General features: G+C 46.5%; 1 protein-coding gene across 1 annotated transcript in view; it reads right to left on the bottom strand.

The window, feature by feature from the left end:
- Positions 1 to 17,060, bottom strand: part of CFAP57 (cilia and flagella associated protein 57) — a 178,020-nt gene that overhangs the window by 158,961 nt on the left and 1,999 nt on the right. The window contains exons 3-4 of the mRNA XM_069227784.1: positions 3,632 to 3,812; positions 1,035 to 1,351 (exon numbers count right to left, since the gene is read on the bottom strand). Of these exons, the coding sequence (XP_069083885.1) occupies positions 1,035 to 1,351; positions 3,632 to 3,812 (498 nt within the window). The remainder of the gene's footprint in view (positions 1 to 1,034; positions 1,352 to 3,631; positions 3,813 to 17,060) is intronic.

Here is a 17,060-nt window from a genome sequence, read left to right as displayed (position 1 = left end):
TGGGCATAAAACATACCAAGACTTCTTTGTACCATCCTAGAAGTAATCGTCTTAGGGAGAAGTCGGATAGAGTCATAAAAGAAAATGTACAATTGTCCAAAGTAAGTGGTTTAAATTGTAGATCAGAGATTCAAAAACTGTTATGCACTGTGCGTACAACAAACAATGCTGGCACACAGGTATCACCTTTTATATAACTGCGTGGTCAAATTCCCACTTCCAAGTTAACAAGAGAATGGGTGGGTGAGTTTGAGAAGAAGACTAAAGATGTAATGAGGAAGAGGGAGTGTGCACAAAAGAAATATGTTCCAGCTCATCACATGATGGGAAACCGGAGATTCAAATTAAAGGTAGGGGATGAGGTGAGAGTGAAATGTCCGAGATTTATTCCAAAGGGACAGTTGAAATTTTCAGAAAGGAAGAAAATTGTGAAGGTGAAAGACAGTGTCATAAAACTGGAAGATGGAAAATGGTGGAATAAAGAAAAAATGTCTATATCCAGAACTGAGGGTTCTGGGAGAGACAAAAATACAACGGTGGGAGGGAACAACCTAGTTAAATGCAAATTGTCCACTAGAGTCATCAGATTGCCGGGAAAGTTTAAAGATTACATTATGAAGTAATGTTTAATAAATGTTGATCGGACATGTAGAATGTAGAAGTGTCATAACTGTGTTGCTAAGTTAAGTTATATAAATTCCAAATTTCTTTGGTATTTTTGTTGTGTTCAAATATACGGGGGAAGATGTGTTGGATTGTGTAATATTTATGTGCAGTAGACAGCTCGTGCATTAAGGATTATGATGCATGTTGGAATGTAGGAGGGGGAGGATTCTGAGGAAGGCGGTTACAAGGGCTGGAAAGACTGAGCGAGATGGGAGCGGTCATGGCCTGCTGTCACAAAGAATAAACTTAAAGTTACAACTTACCAAGGCTTGACTTCTTAACATGCACACAACAAGAATCTCTTCTCCTTACACCACAACATGGAGCACCAGGAACACAAACAAGGAATCAAGTTACATTAGTAGTACCTGGTATGCAGAGTTGTTTTGATAATCTACTTTTACAACAGCCATCACTTTCTGCTTCTCCCACATCCAGTAAATGATGTTCCAGTCGGGTTCTCCGCACTGTACTGCCAAGTACTTGGTGTCTGGAGAGAAAGCCATGCTGACAAAGTCATGAACTGGGAAGTCAGACATAGTAAGCTGTTTGCGTCTCTTGCTGGGCACCGAAGCCAGCTCATAAATCGTGATGGTGGGCTTATCCAGGACCCTTTCAGAGATGGCCAGGTACCGACGATTCGGGCTGATGGCCAGAGCCTGCATCCCCTGGCTTTTCTCGGACCCTGTAACGGGAGATAAGAACCTATATAAGCAACGATGTTTAAACACCAAAGCAAATGTATGAGGCCCCATACCCGACAGTATGGGTGAGTGTACACCACCAACCATCACAAATTGAGTGATAGAGAACACGTTAGTACCCTGTAAGACTAGATCTCCAGTCTTGCTGTCTGGTACAGATTGACTTGCTTCAAAATATTATCTCTCATCAAGTTAAGGACTTTGGACCAGAAAATGACGACAACAATAGCCACTTGTCACATGTAGAACTCCATTTAAGAACTCACTCATGTCAGTACAATGTCCCCAGATACTGCCTGTCACATTCAGCTGGGTTCAAAAGAAGGATGTTACTTATATCTGATGCTGTACGTATCTCTAGGGTAATGATCCCTAGATCTCACTGTCACGTGGTACTGGGATCAGCAGAAGGATATGACCTTTGTATGATTGACATATTCCTGTGCTACTGATTCCTAGACTTTGCCTGCCACATTCAACCGGAGCCAAAGAAGGACGTTACCCACATATGATGCTGTAGTTATCCCTGTGGTGCTGATCCACAGGCTCTGTGTGTTGCATGGTACTGGGATCAGGAGACAGGTGTTACCTATATAAGATGCACAAATCTCTCCCTGTGCTACTGGTCAACAGACTCTCCCTATCACAGTACCAGGGGCAGGAGGGGAATGTTACTGCAAGAAGAATGCTACTGATATGTGCATGATGCTGTATAGATCACTGTGCTACTGACCCTAGACCCCGCCTGTCACGTGGTACTGGGGTCAGGAGAAGGATGTTACTGATACATATATGATGCTGTACATACCACTGTGCTACTGACCCCCTGACCCTGCTCGTCATGTGGAACTGGGGTCAGGAGGAGGATGTTACTGATATATGTATGATGTTGTATGCATCACTGTGCTACTGACCCCCAGCCCCTGCCTGTAATTCGGTACTGGCATCAGAAGAAGGATGTTACTGATATATGTATGATGCTGTACATACTACTGTGCTACTGACCCCCAGCCCCTGCCTGTCACGTCGTACTGGGGTCAGGAGAAGGATGTTACTGATATATGTATGCTGCTGTATGCATCACTGGGCTACTGACCCCCAGACCCTGCTCGTCACGTGGACCTGGGGTCAGGAGAAGGATGTTACTGATATATCTATGATGCTGTACATACCACTGTGCTACTGACCCCCAGACCCTGTCTGTCACGTGGTACTGGGGTCAGGGGAAGGATGTTACTGATACATGTATCATGCTGCACTTACGCCTGTGGTACTTGACCCGATCTTTTGACGGTACCTGTCAGAGTATTGAGGTCAGGAGGGGGAGGAGGTTGTTTGTACACAATGCTGTAACTGGCTCTGGGTCACATATCCACACACCTTGCCTGTCACGTGGTGGTAGGTTCAGTAGGCAAACTTTAGCAGTGTTTTTACAATGCTGTCCCTATCCTTGGGTTACTGACCTTCACTCAGTCAGTCAAAGGTCATGAGGGCCAGGAGAGGTAGGTTACCCATGCTATGACTGCCAAAGGGCATTGAGGCCGGGAGTAGGAAGTTACCCGTACCGCACTGAGCTGGACAAGGCGCCCTGAGGCCAGAGGAGGAATGAAACCCATGCATAGTGTTGGCTTATAGATCTTGTCTCTGCCTGGCACACGGTCCTGCAGCCCGGAGAGCCTTGTCCGTGTCGATGCTGCGACTGTCTGGTTTACTGACCTCACTCCTCCTGTAGCAGGGGATAGTGCTGCAGTCAGGACAGTGACATTACTCTTGTATGTTGATGGCTTACTGACCCTCACTCCTCCTGTAGCAGGGGACAGTACTGCAGTCAGGACAGTGACATTACTCTTGTATGTTGATGGCTTACTTTCCCTCACTCCTCCTGTAACAGGGGATAGTGCTGCAGTCAGGACAGTGACATTACTCTTGTATGTTGATGGCTTACTGACCCATTACACTACCAATGGGGCCTGTATGATGCTGCCTCATCCATGCTGTGCCTCTCTGAGTTACTGAACCCAGAGTGTGCCCGTCCTAGGGCAATCGGGCCAGAAGGCGAATGTTACCTAGATATAATAATGACTATTACATGGGTAAGTGATGGTCACTCTCTGTCATTACTTATTGAGGCCAGGGCAGAATGTGTACATAGGTACTGGTGGCACACAGATGTCATGGGACGTTATCCATATCAATGCTGTACCTATCAGGTTTGCCGATCCTCGCTCTGCCCATTACATGGCACATGCATGAGAACTTACCTGTAATGAATCTCTGCCATTTCTGATCAATGTTGTATTTGATGCAGTTGTTTCCAGAAGGAAAGACGATTGTTTGCTCATCAAAGAAGCAGATGTTGTTCAGCACTCGTGGCCGTATTCCAAAGATGAAGTTGGCCTGAGCCACAATCACCGACATGGCTTCACCGGAGGAACAAGACCCCTGTGTGGAAAAGAGGACTCGTCAGAGAGAGGGTAAACCAGAAACAGAGCCTAGCAGACAGGAAGTGAAGAGAGGAGGCTCAGCAGAGAGAGGGTAAACCAGAAGGAGGGCCTAGCAGACAGGAAGTGAAGGGTAGAGGCTCAGCAGAGAGAGGGCAGAAACAGAGCCTAGCAGACAGAAAGTGAAGAGTAGAGGCTCAGCCGAGGGAGGGCAGAAACAGAGCCTAGCAGACAGGAAGTGAAGGGAAGAGGCTCAGCAGAGAGAGGGCAGAAACAGAGCCTAGCAGACAGGAAGTGATGAGAGGAGGCTCAGAAGAGAGAGGGTAAACCGGAAACAGAGCCTAGCAGACAAGAAGTGAAGGGAAGAGGCTCAGCAGAGAGAGGGCAGAAACAGAGCCTAGCAGACAGAAAGTGAAGGGTAGAGGCACAGCAGAGAGAGGGTAAACCTGAAACAGAGCCTAGCAGACAGGAAGTGAAGGGAAAAGGCTCAGCAGAAAGAGGGCAGAAACAGAGCCTAGCAGACAGAACGTGGAGGGTAGAGGCTCAGCAGAGGGAGGGCAGCAACAGAGCCTAGCAGACAAAAAGTGAAGGGTAGAGGCTCAGCAGAGAGAGGGTAAACCTGAAACAGAGCCTAGCAGACAGGAAGTGAAGGGAAGAGGCTCAGCAGAGAGAGGGCAAACCAGAAACAGAGCCTAGCAGACAGGAAGTGAAGAGAGGAGGCTCAGCAGAGAGAGAGAGGAAACCAGAAACAGAGCCTAGCAGACAGGAAGTGAAGAGAGGAGGCACAGAAGAAAGAGGGCAAACCAGAAACAGAGCCTAGCAGACAGGAAGTGAAGAGAGGAGGCTCAGCAGAGAGAGGGTAAACCAGAAGGAGGGCCTAGCAGACAGGAAGTGAAGGGTAGAGGCTCAGCAGAGAGAGGGCAGAAACAGAGCCTAGCAGACAGAAAGTGAAGGGTAGAGGCTCAGCAGAGAGAGGGCAGAAACAGAGCCTAGCAGACAGAAAGTGAAGGGTAGAGGCTCAGCCGAGGGAGGGCAGAAACAGAGCCTAGCAGACAGAAAGTGAAGGGTAGAGGCTCAGCAGAGAGAGGGTAAACCTGAAGCAGAGCCTAGCAGACAGGAAGTGATGAGAGGAGGCTCAGCAGAGAGAGGGTAAACCGGAAACAGAGCCTAGCAGACAGGAAGTGAAGGGAAGAGGCTCAGCAGAGAGAGGGTAAACCAGAAACAGAGCCTAGCAGACAGGAAGTGAAGGGAAGAGGCTCAGCAGAGAGAGGGCAGAAACAGAGCCTAGCAGACAGAAAGTGAAGGGTAGAGGCTCAGCAGAGAGAGGGTAAACCTGAAATAGAGCCTAGCAGACAGGAAGTGAAGGGAAGAGGCTCAGCAGAGAGAGGGCAGAAACAGAGCCTAGCAGACAGAACGTGGAGGGTAGAGGCTCAGCAGAGGGAGGGCAGCAACAGAGCCTAGCAGACAGAAAGTGAAGGGTAGAGGCTCAGCAGAGAGAGGGTAAACCTGAAACAGAGCCTAGCAGACAGGAAGTGAAGGGAAGAGGCTCAGCAGAGAGATGGCAAACCAGAAACAGAGCCTAGCAGACAGGAAGTGAAGAGAGGAGGCTCAGCAGAGAGAGAGAGGAAACCAGAAACAGAGCCTAGCAGACAGGAAGTGAAGAGAGGAGGCACAGCAGAGAGAGGACAAACCAGAAACAGAGCCTAGCAGACAGGAAGTGAAGAGAGGAGGCACAGCAGAGAGAGGACAAACCAGAAACAGAGCCTAGCAGACAGAAAGTGAAGAGAAGAGGCTCAGCAGAGAGAGGGCAGAAACAGAGCCTAGCAGACAGAAAGTGAAGGGTAGAGGCTCAGCAGAGAGAGGGTAAACCTGAAACAGAGCCTAGCAGACAGAAAGTGAAGGACAGAGGCTCAGCAGAGAGAGGGCAAACCAGAAACAGAGCCTAGCAGACAGGAAGTGAAGAGAGGAGGCTCAGCAGAGAGAGTAAACCTGAAACAGAGCCTAGCAGACAGAAAGTGAAGGGTAGAGGCTCAGAAGAGAGAGGGCAAACCAGAAACAGAGCCTAGCAGACAGGAAGTGACGGAAAGAGGCTCAGCAGAGAGAGGGCAGAAACAGAGCCTAGCAGGCAGGAAGTGAAGAGAGGAGGCTCAGCAGTGAGATGGCAAAGCAGATCCTAGCAGACAGGAAGTGAAGGGAAGAGGCTCAGCAGAGAGAGGGCAGAAACAGAGCCTAGCAGACAGAAAGTGAAGAGAGGAGGCTCAGCAGAGAGAGGGAAAACCTGAAATAGAGCCTAGCAGACAGAAAGTGAAGAGAAAAGGATCAGCAGAGAGAGGGCAGAAACAGAGCCTAGCAGACAGAAAGTGAAGGGTAGAGGCTCAGCAGAGAGAGAGTAAACCTGAAACAGAGCCTAGCAGACAGGAAGTGAAGGGAAGAGGCTCAGCAGAGAGAGGGCAGAAACAGAGCTTAGCAGACAGAACGTGGAGGGTAGATCGGGACAAAGAGAGGGGGAGTGAAGAGGCACATCAGAGAAAAGGCTATTTAGAGAAAGAGGGTCTTCCAAGAAAGGTTTGAAATAGAGAGAGAGGGAGAGGGGACGGAGGGAGCGAGGGGAGGGAGGGAGAGAGGGAGAGGGGAGAGAAAGGGATAGGGAGAGATGGGGAGAGGGAGAGAAGGAGAGAGGGGGAGAAGGAGAGAGGCTGAGAGGAAGAGAGAGGAAGACAGAGAGAGAGCGAGAGAGATGTATCTGAGGGACAGTGTAAATCAAACAAAAAGAGGGCAAATCAGAAACAGAGCTTATCAGACAGGAAGTGAAGGTGGAAAGTGAAGGGTAGAGACTCATCAGAGAAAAGGATATTTAAAGAAAGAGGGACTTGGAAATAGAGGGAGAGAGAGAGACACATCTGAGGGAAAGGTAAATCAAAAGTAGGGCTCATCAGAGGGAATTAAATCAGAAAGAGATAGTTCATTAAATAGCATTAAATAGAGAAAGTATCATTAGAGTTGGGGTTATAGTTAGCACAGCATTTGACCCTCAGTTTAGACACACAGACTACCATCCTTATGTAACAATCATTCTTGTAGGTATTATTTTTCATCTGCAAGTATTTTACCATGCACACTATTCTAAGCCATACATACTGAGGGAGTCCTCCTACGCCAGTAAGAACTGTTGACACCAAAGAACATACAATGGCTTCAAACTGTCCGCATGAAGGGGCGTGGGCACCAATAGAGTACCAGGACACAGGAGTCTGAAGGGCCCTGTGGGCTCCAAGTATGACTGTCCTTTACTGCCAATCATTTGAATTCCTTGCAGAGGGCCCTGGCACCCTTGCTCTGTCACCGTTTGTAGCCTGAGTTCATTACATCCTTTCTGCCAGTGAAGGTGCCAGGAAAAGAAAAAGAGTATTCATCAGAAAGAGAGCAATGCACTCTTCATCTTGGGAAATATTCTCTGATTAACACATACACAGCTTGGATGGATGAAACCTGTGTATTTCATGCAAGAAGAATGTGGCACAGGGAATGTGCAGAGCCAGGAGTCCTCCCAACAAACAGGGACGGCCACAAAGCTGCAACATATATAACCTAGTGAGTGCACAAGTCAAGAAAGTAACTGTGGCTGCTCTTTCTGCAGTAGGATGAACAATGAATCTGTCAGAATGGATCTTACTCAGGCAGGAAAGGTGATAAGCTCATCAGAGCTGCCCGTACTCCGGTGTAAGGTAGGATGAGTACATTTGTCAGAGCTGCCCTTAATCTGGTAGGATCACAGTAATCTCATCAGAGCTGTTCTTACTCCGGTAGGATGAGTACACTTGTCAGAGCTCCCCTTACTCTGGTAGGATGAGTACACTTGTCAGAGCTGTTCTTACTCTGGTAGGATATGTACACTTGTCAAAACTTCCCATACTCTGGTAGGATGAGTACACTTGTCAGAGCTCCACTTACCCTGGTAGGATGAGTACGCTTGTCAGAGCCTCCCTTACTCTGGTAGGATGAGTAAACTTGTCGGATCTGCCCTCACTCTGAAAGGATAACTACACTGTCAGAGCTGCCCTTACTCTGGTCGGATGAGTATGCTTTTCAGAACTGCACTTACTCTGGTAGGATAACTACATTGCCAGAGCTGTTCTTACTCCAGTAAGATGAATACACTCGTCAGAGCTGCCCTCACTCCGGTAGGATCAGTACACTGTCAGAGCTGTTCTTATTCTGGTAGGATGAGTACGCTCGTCAGAGTTGCCCCTTATCTAGTAGGATGAGTACGCTTGTCAGATCTGCCCTTACTCTGGTAGGATGAGTACGCTTGACAGAGCTGCCCGTACTCTGGTAGGATCAGTAATCTCATCAGAGCTGCCCTTACTCTGGAAGGATCAGTAATCTCATCAGAGCTGCCCTTACTCTGGTAGGATCAGTAATCTCATCAGAGTTGATAACTACCTGTCATAGCTGTTCTTACTCCAGTAAGATAAATAAACTTGTCAGAGCTGCCCTTACTCCAGTAGGATGAGTATGTTTTTCAGAGCTGCTCTCACTCTGGTAGGATAACTACACTGCCAGAGCTGTTATTACTCTAGTAAGATGAATACACTCGTCAGAGCTGCCCTCACTCCAGTAGGATCAGTACACTGTGAGAGCTGTTCTTATTCTGGTAGGATGAGTACGCTCGTCAGAGCTGCCCCTACTCTAGTAGGATGAGTACGCTTGTCAGATCTGCACTTACTCTGGTAGGATAAGTACGCTTGTCAGAGCTGCCCTTACTCTGGTAGGATCAGTAATCTCATCAGAGCTCCCCTTACTCTGGTAGGATCAGTAATCTCATCAGAGCTGCCCTTACTCTGGTAGGATCAGTAATCTCATCACAGTTGTTCTTACTCCAGTAGGATAAGTACACTTGTCAGAGCTCTCCTTACTCTGAAAGGATGAGTACGCCTGTCAGAGCTGCCCTTATTCTGGTAGGATGAGTACGCTCATCAGAGCTGCCCCTACTCTGGTAAGATGAGTACACTTCTCAGAGCTCCCCTTACTCTGGTAGAATGAGTACACTTGTCAGAGCTCCCCTTACTCTGGTAGGATGAGTACACTTGTCAGAGCTCCCCTTGCTCTGATAGGATGAGTACACTTGTAAGAGCTGCCCTTAGTCTGGTAGGATCACAGTAATGTCATCAGGGCTGTTCTTACGCCGGTAGGATAAGTACACTTGTCAGAGCTTCCCCTACTCTGGTAGGATGAGTACACTTGTGAGAGCTCCCCTTACTCTGGTAGGAAAAGTAACCTTGCCAGAGCTCCAGTAAGATAAGTACACTTGTCAGAGCTGCCCTTGCTCTGATAGGATGAGTATGCTTCTCAGAGCTGCCTTTACTCTGGTAGGATAACTACACTGCCAGAGCTGTTCTTACCCCAGTAAGATAAATACACTCGTCGGAGCTGCCCTTCCTCCGGTAGGATGAGTACACTGAAAGAGATGTTCTTATTCTGGTAGGATGAGTACGCTCCTCAGAGCTGCCCTTGCTCTGAGGATGCAGGATTAGTACGCTTGTCAGAGCTGCCCTTACTTTGGTAGGATGAGTACGCTTGTCAGATCTGCACTTACTCTGGTAGGATAAGTACGCTTGTCAGAGCTGCCCTTACTCTGGTAGGATCAGTAATCTCATCAGAGCTCCCCTTACTCTGGTAGGATCAGTAATCTCATCAGAGCTGCCCTTACTCTGGTAGGATCAGTAATCTCATCACAGTTGTTCTTACTCCAGTAGGATAAGTACACTTGTCAGAGCTCTCCTTACTCTGAAAGGATGAGTACGCCTGTCAGAGCTGCCCTTATTCTGGTAGGATGAGTACGCTCATCAGAGCTGCCCCTACTCTGGTAAAATGAGTACACTTCTCAGAGCTCCCCTTACTCTGGTAGAATGAGTACACTTGTCAGAGCTCCCCTTACTCTGGTAGGATGAGTACACTTGTCAGAGCTCCCCTTGCTCTGATAGGATGAGTACACTTGTAAGAGCTGCCCTTAGTCTGGTAGGATCACAGTAATGTCATCAGGGCTGTTCTTACGCCGGTAGGATAAGTACACTTGTCAGAGCTTCCCCTACTCTGGTAGGATGAGTACACTTGTGAGAGCTCCCCTTACTCTGGTAGGAAAAGTAACCTTGCCAGAGCTCCAGTAAGATAAGTACACTTGTCAGAGCTGCCCTTGCTCTGATAGGATGAGTATGCTTCTCAGAGCTGCCTTTACTCTGGTAGGATAACTACACTGCCAGAGCTGTTCTTACCCCAGTAAGATAAATACACTCGTCGGAGCTGCCCTTCCTCCGGTAGGATGAGTACACTGAAAGAGATGTTCTTATTCTGGTAGGATGAGTACGCTCATCAGAGCTGCCCTTGCTCTGAGGATGCAGGATTAGTACGCTTGTCAGAGCTGCCCTTACTTTGGTAGGATGAGTACGCTTGTCAGAGCTGCCCTTACTCTGGTAGGATTAGTACGCTTGTCAGAGCTGCCCTTACTCTGGTAGGATTAGTACGCTTGTCAGAGCTACCCTTACTTAGGTAGGATAAGTACACTTGTCAGAGCTCTCCTTACTCTGGTAGGATGAGTACACTTGTCAGAGCTGACCTTTCTCCGGTAGGATGAGTACACTGTCAGACCTGTTCTTATTCTGGGAGGATGAGTACGCTCATCAGAGCTGCCCTTACTCTGGTAGGATGAGTACGCTTGTCAGAGCTGCCAATACTCTGGTAGGATAACTACACTGTAAGAGCTGTTCTTACTCTAGTAAGATAAGTACACTTGTCAGAGCTCCCTTTACTCTGGTAGGATGAGTACCCTTGTCAGATCTGCCCTTACTCCTGTAGGATGAGTACACTTGTCAGAGCTGCCCTTACTCTGAAAGGATGAGTACGCCTGTCAGAGCTGCCCTTATTCTGGTAGGATGAGTACGCTTATCAGATCTGCCCCTACTCTGGTAGGATGAGTACACTTCTCAGAGCTCCCCTTACTCTGGTAGGATGAGTACACTTGTCAGAGCTCCCCTTACTCTGGTAGGATAAGTACCCTTGTCAGAGCTCCCTTTACTCTGGTAGGATAAGTACCCTTGTCAGAGCTCCCTTTACTCTGGTAGGATGAGTACACTTGTCAGAGCTCCCTTTACTCTGGTAGGATAAGTACCCTTGTCAGAGCTCCCTTTACTCTGGTAGGATGAGTACACTTGTCAGAGCTGCCCTTAGTCTGGTAGGAAATGTACCCTTATCAGAGCTCCAGTAAGATAAGTACACTTGTCAGAGCTCCCCTTACTCTGGTAGGATAAGTATGCTTCTCAGAGCTGCCCTTACTCTGGTATGATAACTACCTGTCATAGCTGTTCTTACTCCAGTAAGATAAATAAACTTGTCAGAGCTGCCCTTACTCCAGTAGGATGAGTATGTTTTTCAGAGCTGCTCTCACTCTGGTAGGATAACTACACTGCCAGAGCTGTTCTTACTCTAGTAAGATGAATACACTCGTCAGAGCTGCCCTCACTCCAGTAGGATCAGTACACTGTCAGAGCTGTTCTTATTCTGGTAGGATGAGTACGCTCGTCAGAGCTGCCCCTACTCTAGTAGGATGAGTACGCTTGTCAGATCTGCCCTTACTCTGGTAGGATAAGTACGCTTGTCAGAGCTGCCCTTACTCTGGTAGGATCAGTTATCTCATCAGAGCTCCCCTTACTCTGGTAGGATCAGTAATCTCATCAGAGCTGCCCTTACTCTGGTAGGATCAGTAATCTCATCAGAGTTGTTCTTACTCCAGTAGGATAAGTACCCTTGTCAGAGCTCCCTTTACTCTGGTAGGATGAGTACACTTGTCAGAGCTCCCTTTACTCTGGTAGGATAAGTACCCTTGTCAGAGCTCCCTTTACTCTGGTAGGATGAGTACACTTGTCAGAGCTGCCCTTAGTCTGGTAGGAAATGTACCCTTATCAGAGCTCCAGTAAGATAAGTACACTTGTCAGAGCTCCCCTTACTCTGGTAGGATAAGTATGCTTCTCAGAGCTGCCCTTACTCTGGTATGATAACTACCTGTCATAGCTGTTCTTACTCCAGTAAGATAAATAAACTTGTCAGAGCTGCCCTTACTCCAGTAGGATGAGTATGTTTTTCAGAGCTGCTCTCACTCTGGTAGGATAACTACACTGCCAGAGCTGTTCTTACTCTAGTAAGATGAATACACTCGTCAGAGCTGCCCTCACTCCAGTAGGATCAGTACACTGTCAGAGCTGTTCTTATTCTGGTAGGATGAGTACGCTCGTCAGAGCTGCCCCTACTCTAGTAGGATGAGTACGCTTGTCAGATCTGCCCTTACTCTGGTAGGATAAGTACGCTTGTCAGAGCTGCCCTTACTCTGGTAGGATCAGTTATCTCATCAGAGCTCCCCTTACTCTGGTAGGATCAGTAATCTCATCAGAGCTGCCCTTACTCTGGTAGGATCAGTAATCTCATCAGAGTTGTTCTTACTCCAGTAGGATAAGTACACTTGTCAGAGCTCTCCTTACTCTGAAAGGATGAGTACGCCTGTCAGAGCTGCCCTTATTCTGGTAGGATGAGTACGCTTATCAGATCTGCCCCTACTCTGGTAGGATGAGTACACTTGTCAGAGCTCCCCTTACTCTGGTAGGAGGAGTACACTTGTCAGAACTCCCCTTACTCTGGTAGGATGAGTACACTTGTCAGAGCTCCCTTTACTCAGGTAGGATAAGTACCCTTGTCAGAGCTCCCTTTACTCTGGTAGGATGAGTACACTTGTCAGAGCTGCCCTTAGTCTGGTAGGATCACAGTAATCTCATCAGGGCTGTTCTTACTCCGGTAGGATAAGTACACTTGTCAGAGCTTCCCCTACTCTGGTAGGATGAGTACACTTGTGAGAGCTCCCCTTACTCTGGTAGGAAAAGTACCCTTGTCAGAGCTCCAGTAAGATAAGTACACTTGTCAGAGCTCCCCTTACTCTGGTAGGATGAGTATGCTTCTCAGAGCTGGTTTTACTCCAGTAAGATAAATAAACTTGTCAGAGCTGCCCTTACTCCGGTAGGATGAGTATGTTTTTCAGAGCTGCTCTGACTCTGGTAGGATAACTACATTGCCAGAGCTGTTCTTACTCCAGTAAGATGAATACACTCGTCGGAGCTGCCCTCACTCCGGTAGGATAACTACACTGCCAGACCTAATCTTACTCCAGTAAGATGAATACACTCGTCAGAGCTGCCCTCACTCTGGTAGGATGAGTACACTTGTCAGAGCTGCCCTTACACTGGTAGTATCAGTAATCTCATCAGAGCTGCCCTTACTCTGGTAGGATCAGTAATCTCATCAGAGTTTCCCTTACTCTGGTAGGATCAGTAATCTCATCAGAGTTGTTCTTACTCCAGTAGGATAAGTACACTTGTCAGAGCTCTCCTTACTCTGAAAGGATGAGTACGCCTGTCAGAGCTGCCCTTATTCTGGTAGGATGAGTACGCTTATCAGAGCTGCCCCTACTCTGGTAGGATGAGTACACTTCTCAGAGCTCCCCTTACTCTGGTAGGATGAGTACACTTGTCAGAGCTCTCCTTACTCTGAAAGGATGAGTACGCCTGTCAGAGCTGCCCTTACTCTGGTAGGATGAGTACACTTGTCAGAGCTGCTCTTACACTGGTAGGATCAGTAATCTCATCAGAGCTGCCCTTACTCTGGTAGGATCAGAAATCTCATCAGAGTTGTTCTTACTCCAGTAGGATAAGTACACTTGTCAGAGCTCTCCTTACTCTGGTAGGATGAGTACGCTTGTCAGAGCTGCATTCACTCTGAAAGGATGAGTACGCTTGTCAGAGCTGCCCTTACTCTGAAAGGATGAGTACGCCTGTCAGACCTGCCCTTATTCTGGTAGGATGAGTTCGCCTGTCAGACCTCCCCTTACTCTGGTAGGATGAGTACACTTGCCAGATCTGCCCTAACTCTAGTAGGATGAGTACGCTTGTCAGAGCTGTCCTTACTCTGGTAGGATGAGTACACTTGTCAGAGCTGTCCTTACTCTAAAAGGAAGAGTACGCCTGTCAGAGCTGCCCTTGTTCTGGTAGGATGAGTACACTTGCCAGATCTGCCCTTACTCTAGTAGGATGAGTACGCTTGTCAGAGCTGTCCTTACTCTGTTAGGATGAGTACGCTTGTCAGAGTTGCCCTTACTCTGATAGGATAAGTATGCTTTTCAGAGCTGCCCTTACTCCAGTATGATGGGTACGCTTGTCAGAGCTGCCCTTAGTCTGGTATGACCACTAATAAGTCTGCATCATTGGCATCTCTTGTTAAAGGTTCCTGAACTACAAGGTTAACTAGAAAGGAACCCAGGAGTAGTTCACAGGAGGGGGCACACCTTGAAAGAGCCTTTATGTCGAAGTTATGTGACGATGACTAGACCGAATAACAACTGGTTACCCATGAAACCCTAGGTTTTTATACATGTAATAATGGTAATATGTGTCCAGAGATTAATTGGGGTTACTGCAGGATGTCTCCCTTGTGGGGTTTTTTATAGGGTTATTGGATTCACTGTATCTGTCTGTGTTTAAGGCATGGGTGTAATTTGTATGAGCCCCTATAGAGGATAACTGACAATTTGAGGATATCAGGAAAACAGGGGGCTTGTTTGCCCATTAAAACTTGGAATGGATGATGGGATTGACTGTTTTTTAATTGTTTCTTTGTTAGATACGGGGCCTTTATGTCTGATAGATTTGGGAAAGGATGACAGGTTTGTTTTTGTTTGCGTGCCCCTTAAGGAGAAGTGTGGTATGTTTATAAATCAGAGTGCAAGGATCCTATAACTGTGAAAAATGTTTAGCAGTATTTGGTGCACAGCACTCTCAACAGATTAACACGATCATGTGGCGGGATTGGTGATAGTGAATATCAAGAATGAATTTCCTGGAGAATATGATCCCCATGTGATAAAGCAGTATTTTTTTTACATCATTCACACACTAATTGTTATATGACATTTGTATCTGGGATTCTGATGTATGGGCTCTTTACAATGCCTGTCTTGCTTGTTGATTGTGTAGGATGAATTGGAAATGCAGACTGTGGGTGTTCTATCTACTCCCCTGTAGAGTGAAATTTGTCTTATGGGAATGTGAAGTTTTTATGAATCATTATTGCTCCTGTCCCGGGATTTCTAAACATGCGGGGTATATGAAGTATGCATGTGTTCCCCTTCATGGATAATCTAATGCGTTGACCGATTCTGGCATAAGGCATAAGGGTTATATGTAGATGGGACAACTTCTAAGATGTCTGCCATGTTATACACCAAACTTGTTTCCCTTTAGCGGGGCCACCATTTAATTCATGTTGAGGACCTTTCATGGGCATTACCACACAGGTGGGGTCCATGGGTAGTGATCACTGGTTGGATTTAAAAGTGCCAGAAACCCATACGACATGTTTGTTACACACTGGCTATGTGAGAGGAGACGCGCACACACGGATTCAGGGGAGTCAGGGACACATTTTGAAGGCTAACGGGGTGGAAGGTTGTGCGAGGTAACAGGATACCTGAAGGATATGTACACATGTATATGGAGAGTATGCGTATGCTGGTTATGGGACGCATTCTAATTGTGATAATATTTGGAAGATTAGGATCAGGGGCATTTTATTCCTGGTACACATGACATCTGGTACACATAGTATAGAAGAATCCTCGTATGGGGGGAGTACGTGCATGGGATGGAATGACAGTACTTGGGATACACACACTGGATACATGTTTTGAGAATATGGATTGATTTTTGTTTTATTGAAGGATTGATGAGATCGTCAATAGTGGGGTCATGATTGTACCCACTGGGATGCACGGACCACGGCAGCGCAGACGCGGCTGGAGCTCAGTCAGGCCCTGCGCTTCTTAGATATTATATAAGGAATGAGGGTGATGATATACTTACCACGTCTGTAACTCTTTTTCTTTGTGGTATATGTCTGGTATGAAAAATGGTGTGTGGAGGTTGCAGCGACGGGTGTGTGGTGATTATGAGGGGAACAGTTAAGATACCGAAGTATGCTTTACTGTGTTACTGCCTCTGCTGTGATATATGTTGTGATTGCCCCTGGATTGAGCTATGGGGTTCTTTTTTGTTCAAAATTTAATCAAATTTGGAGAGTAACAATGTCATTGTATAATGACCTACAAAGATAATGTACGAGTACTCAAAATTCAAGTTCGATACTCCAAGGTGTCAGCTGTGGGGAACACTGTCACCCCATTGCAACCGTGTTGCAGTATTCAAATGCACATATTGAACAGAGGAATCATTTTGGAATTTGATTTTGGGAATACTTATAACTATAAGGTATGTTGGATTTTTTTATAAATGAGATATCTTGAACGAATTAGTAATCTCAATGAGTTTGGAGCCTTGCTTGCTCATTAAATATAGACTCCCTTCTACTCCTTTTTGTTACATGTGTTCACAACTAAGGACTTGCTGGTGTACATGTTTAGCCCAAGGCCATGTGTTTGGATTAGGACGGTGGGTGATGTAGCTAGGCAGAACCTTTTTGGTTAGGGGTGTCTTGCATACACTTGTCATCATGGGTCTTTGTATATTAATGGATTAAAAAGTCCTTATGGAAGGATTTTTAATTATGTGTTTTATTTTAATTGAATGTAGGTTATATTTAGTTTGTCTATGTTGGTTGATATGCCCTTTATGTATTTTTTTACAGTCCCCAGGAAGTTCAAAGTTCTTGAACGAAACGTGTTGGCTGTTGTTTTGGACACTTTTATGGATCAATTTTGAAATACTATAAAGAACAATTTGAAATTATATGGAATTGTGGATTGCCCATTTTTGGGTGCACCATTTCATTGATGATCTTCATTTGTTTCTGCACAGCAGCAGTATAACTTAAACTGTTGACACTGAGAATTATGTGCACCAAACTGTGATTAATAAGGAACTATTTGGGAGGTCAAAGCTGTTCTCTCTCTAGAAGGGCAAGCAATAGAGCTGACAGAAGTGTTGCTTACCATAAAATATTTAGTCTGACAACACACTACTTTCACCTACAGCCCCTTTACGACCCAGTCACCCTCTCAGTTCAGTACACATTGTAGTAACAGACTCTGTGGTTAGTAAAAACTGTAGCAACACTAAAACTCGGATCAGTACATACTGTAGTAACACTCACACTCTGGGTTCAGTACATACTGTAGTAACACTCACACTCTGGGGTCAGTACA

The sequence above is a fragment of the Pleurodeles waltl genome, chromosome 4_1 (genome assembly GCF_031143425.1).
Source record: "Pleurodeles waltl isolate 20211129_DDA chromosome 4_1, aPleWal1.hap1.20221129, whole genome shotgun sequence".
NCBI classification, from domain to species: Eukaryota; Metazoa; Chordata; class Amphibia; order Caudata; family Salamandridae; genus Pleurodeles; species Pleurodeles waltl.
This window is presented reverse-complemented; position numbering and strand designations above follow the sequence as displayed.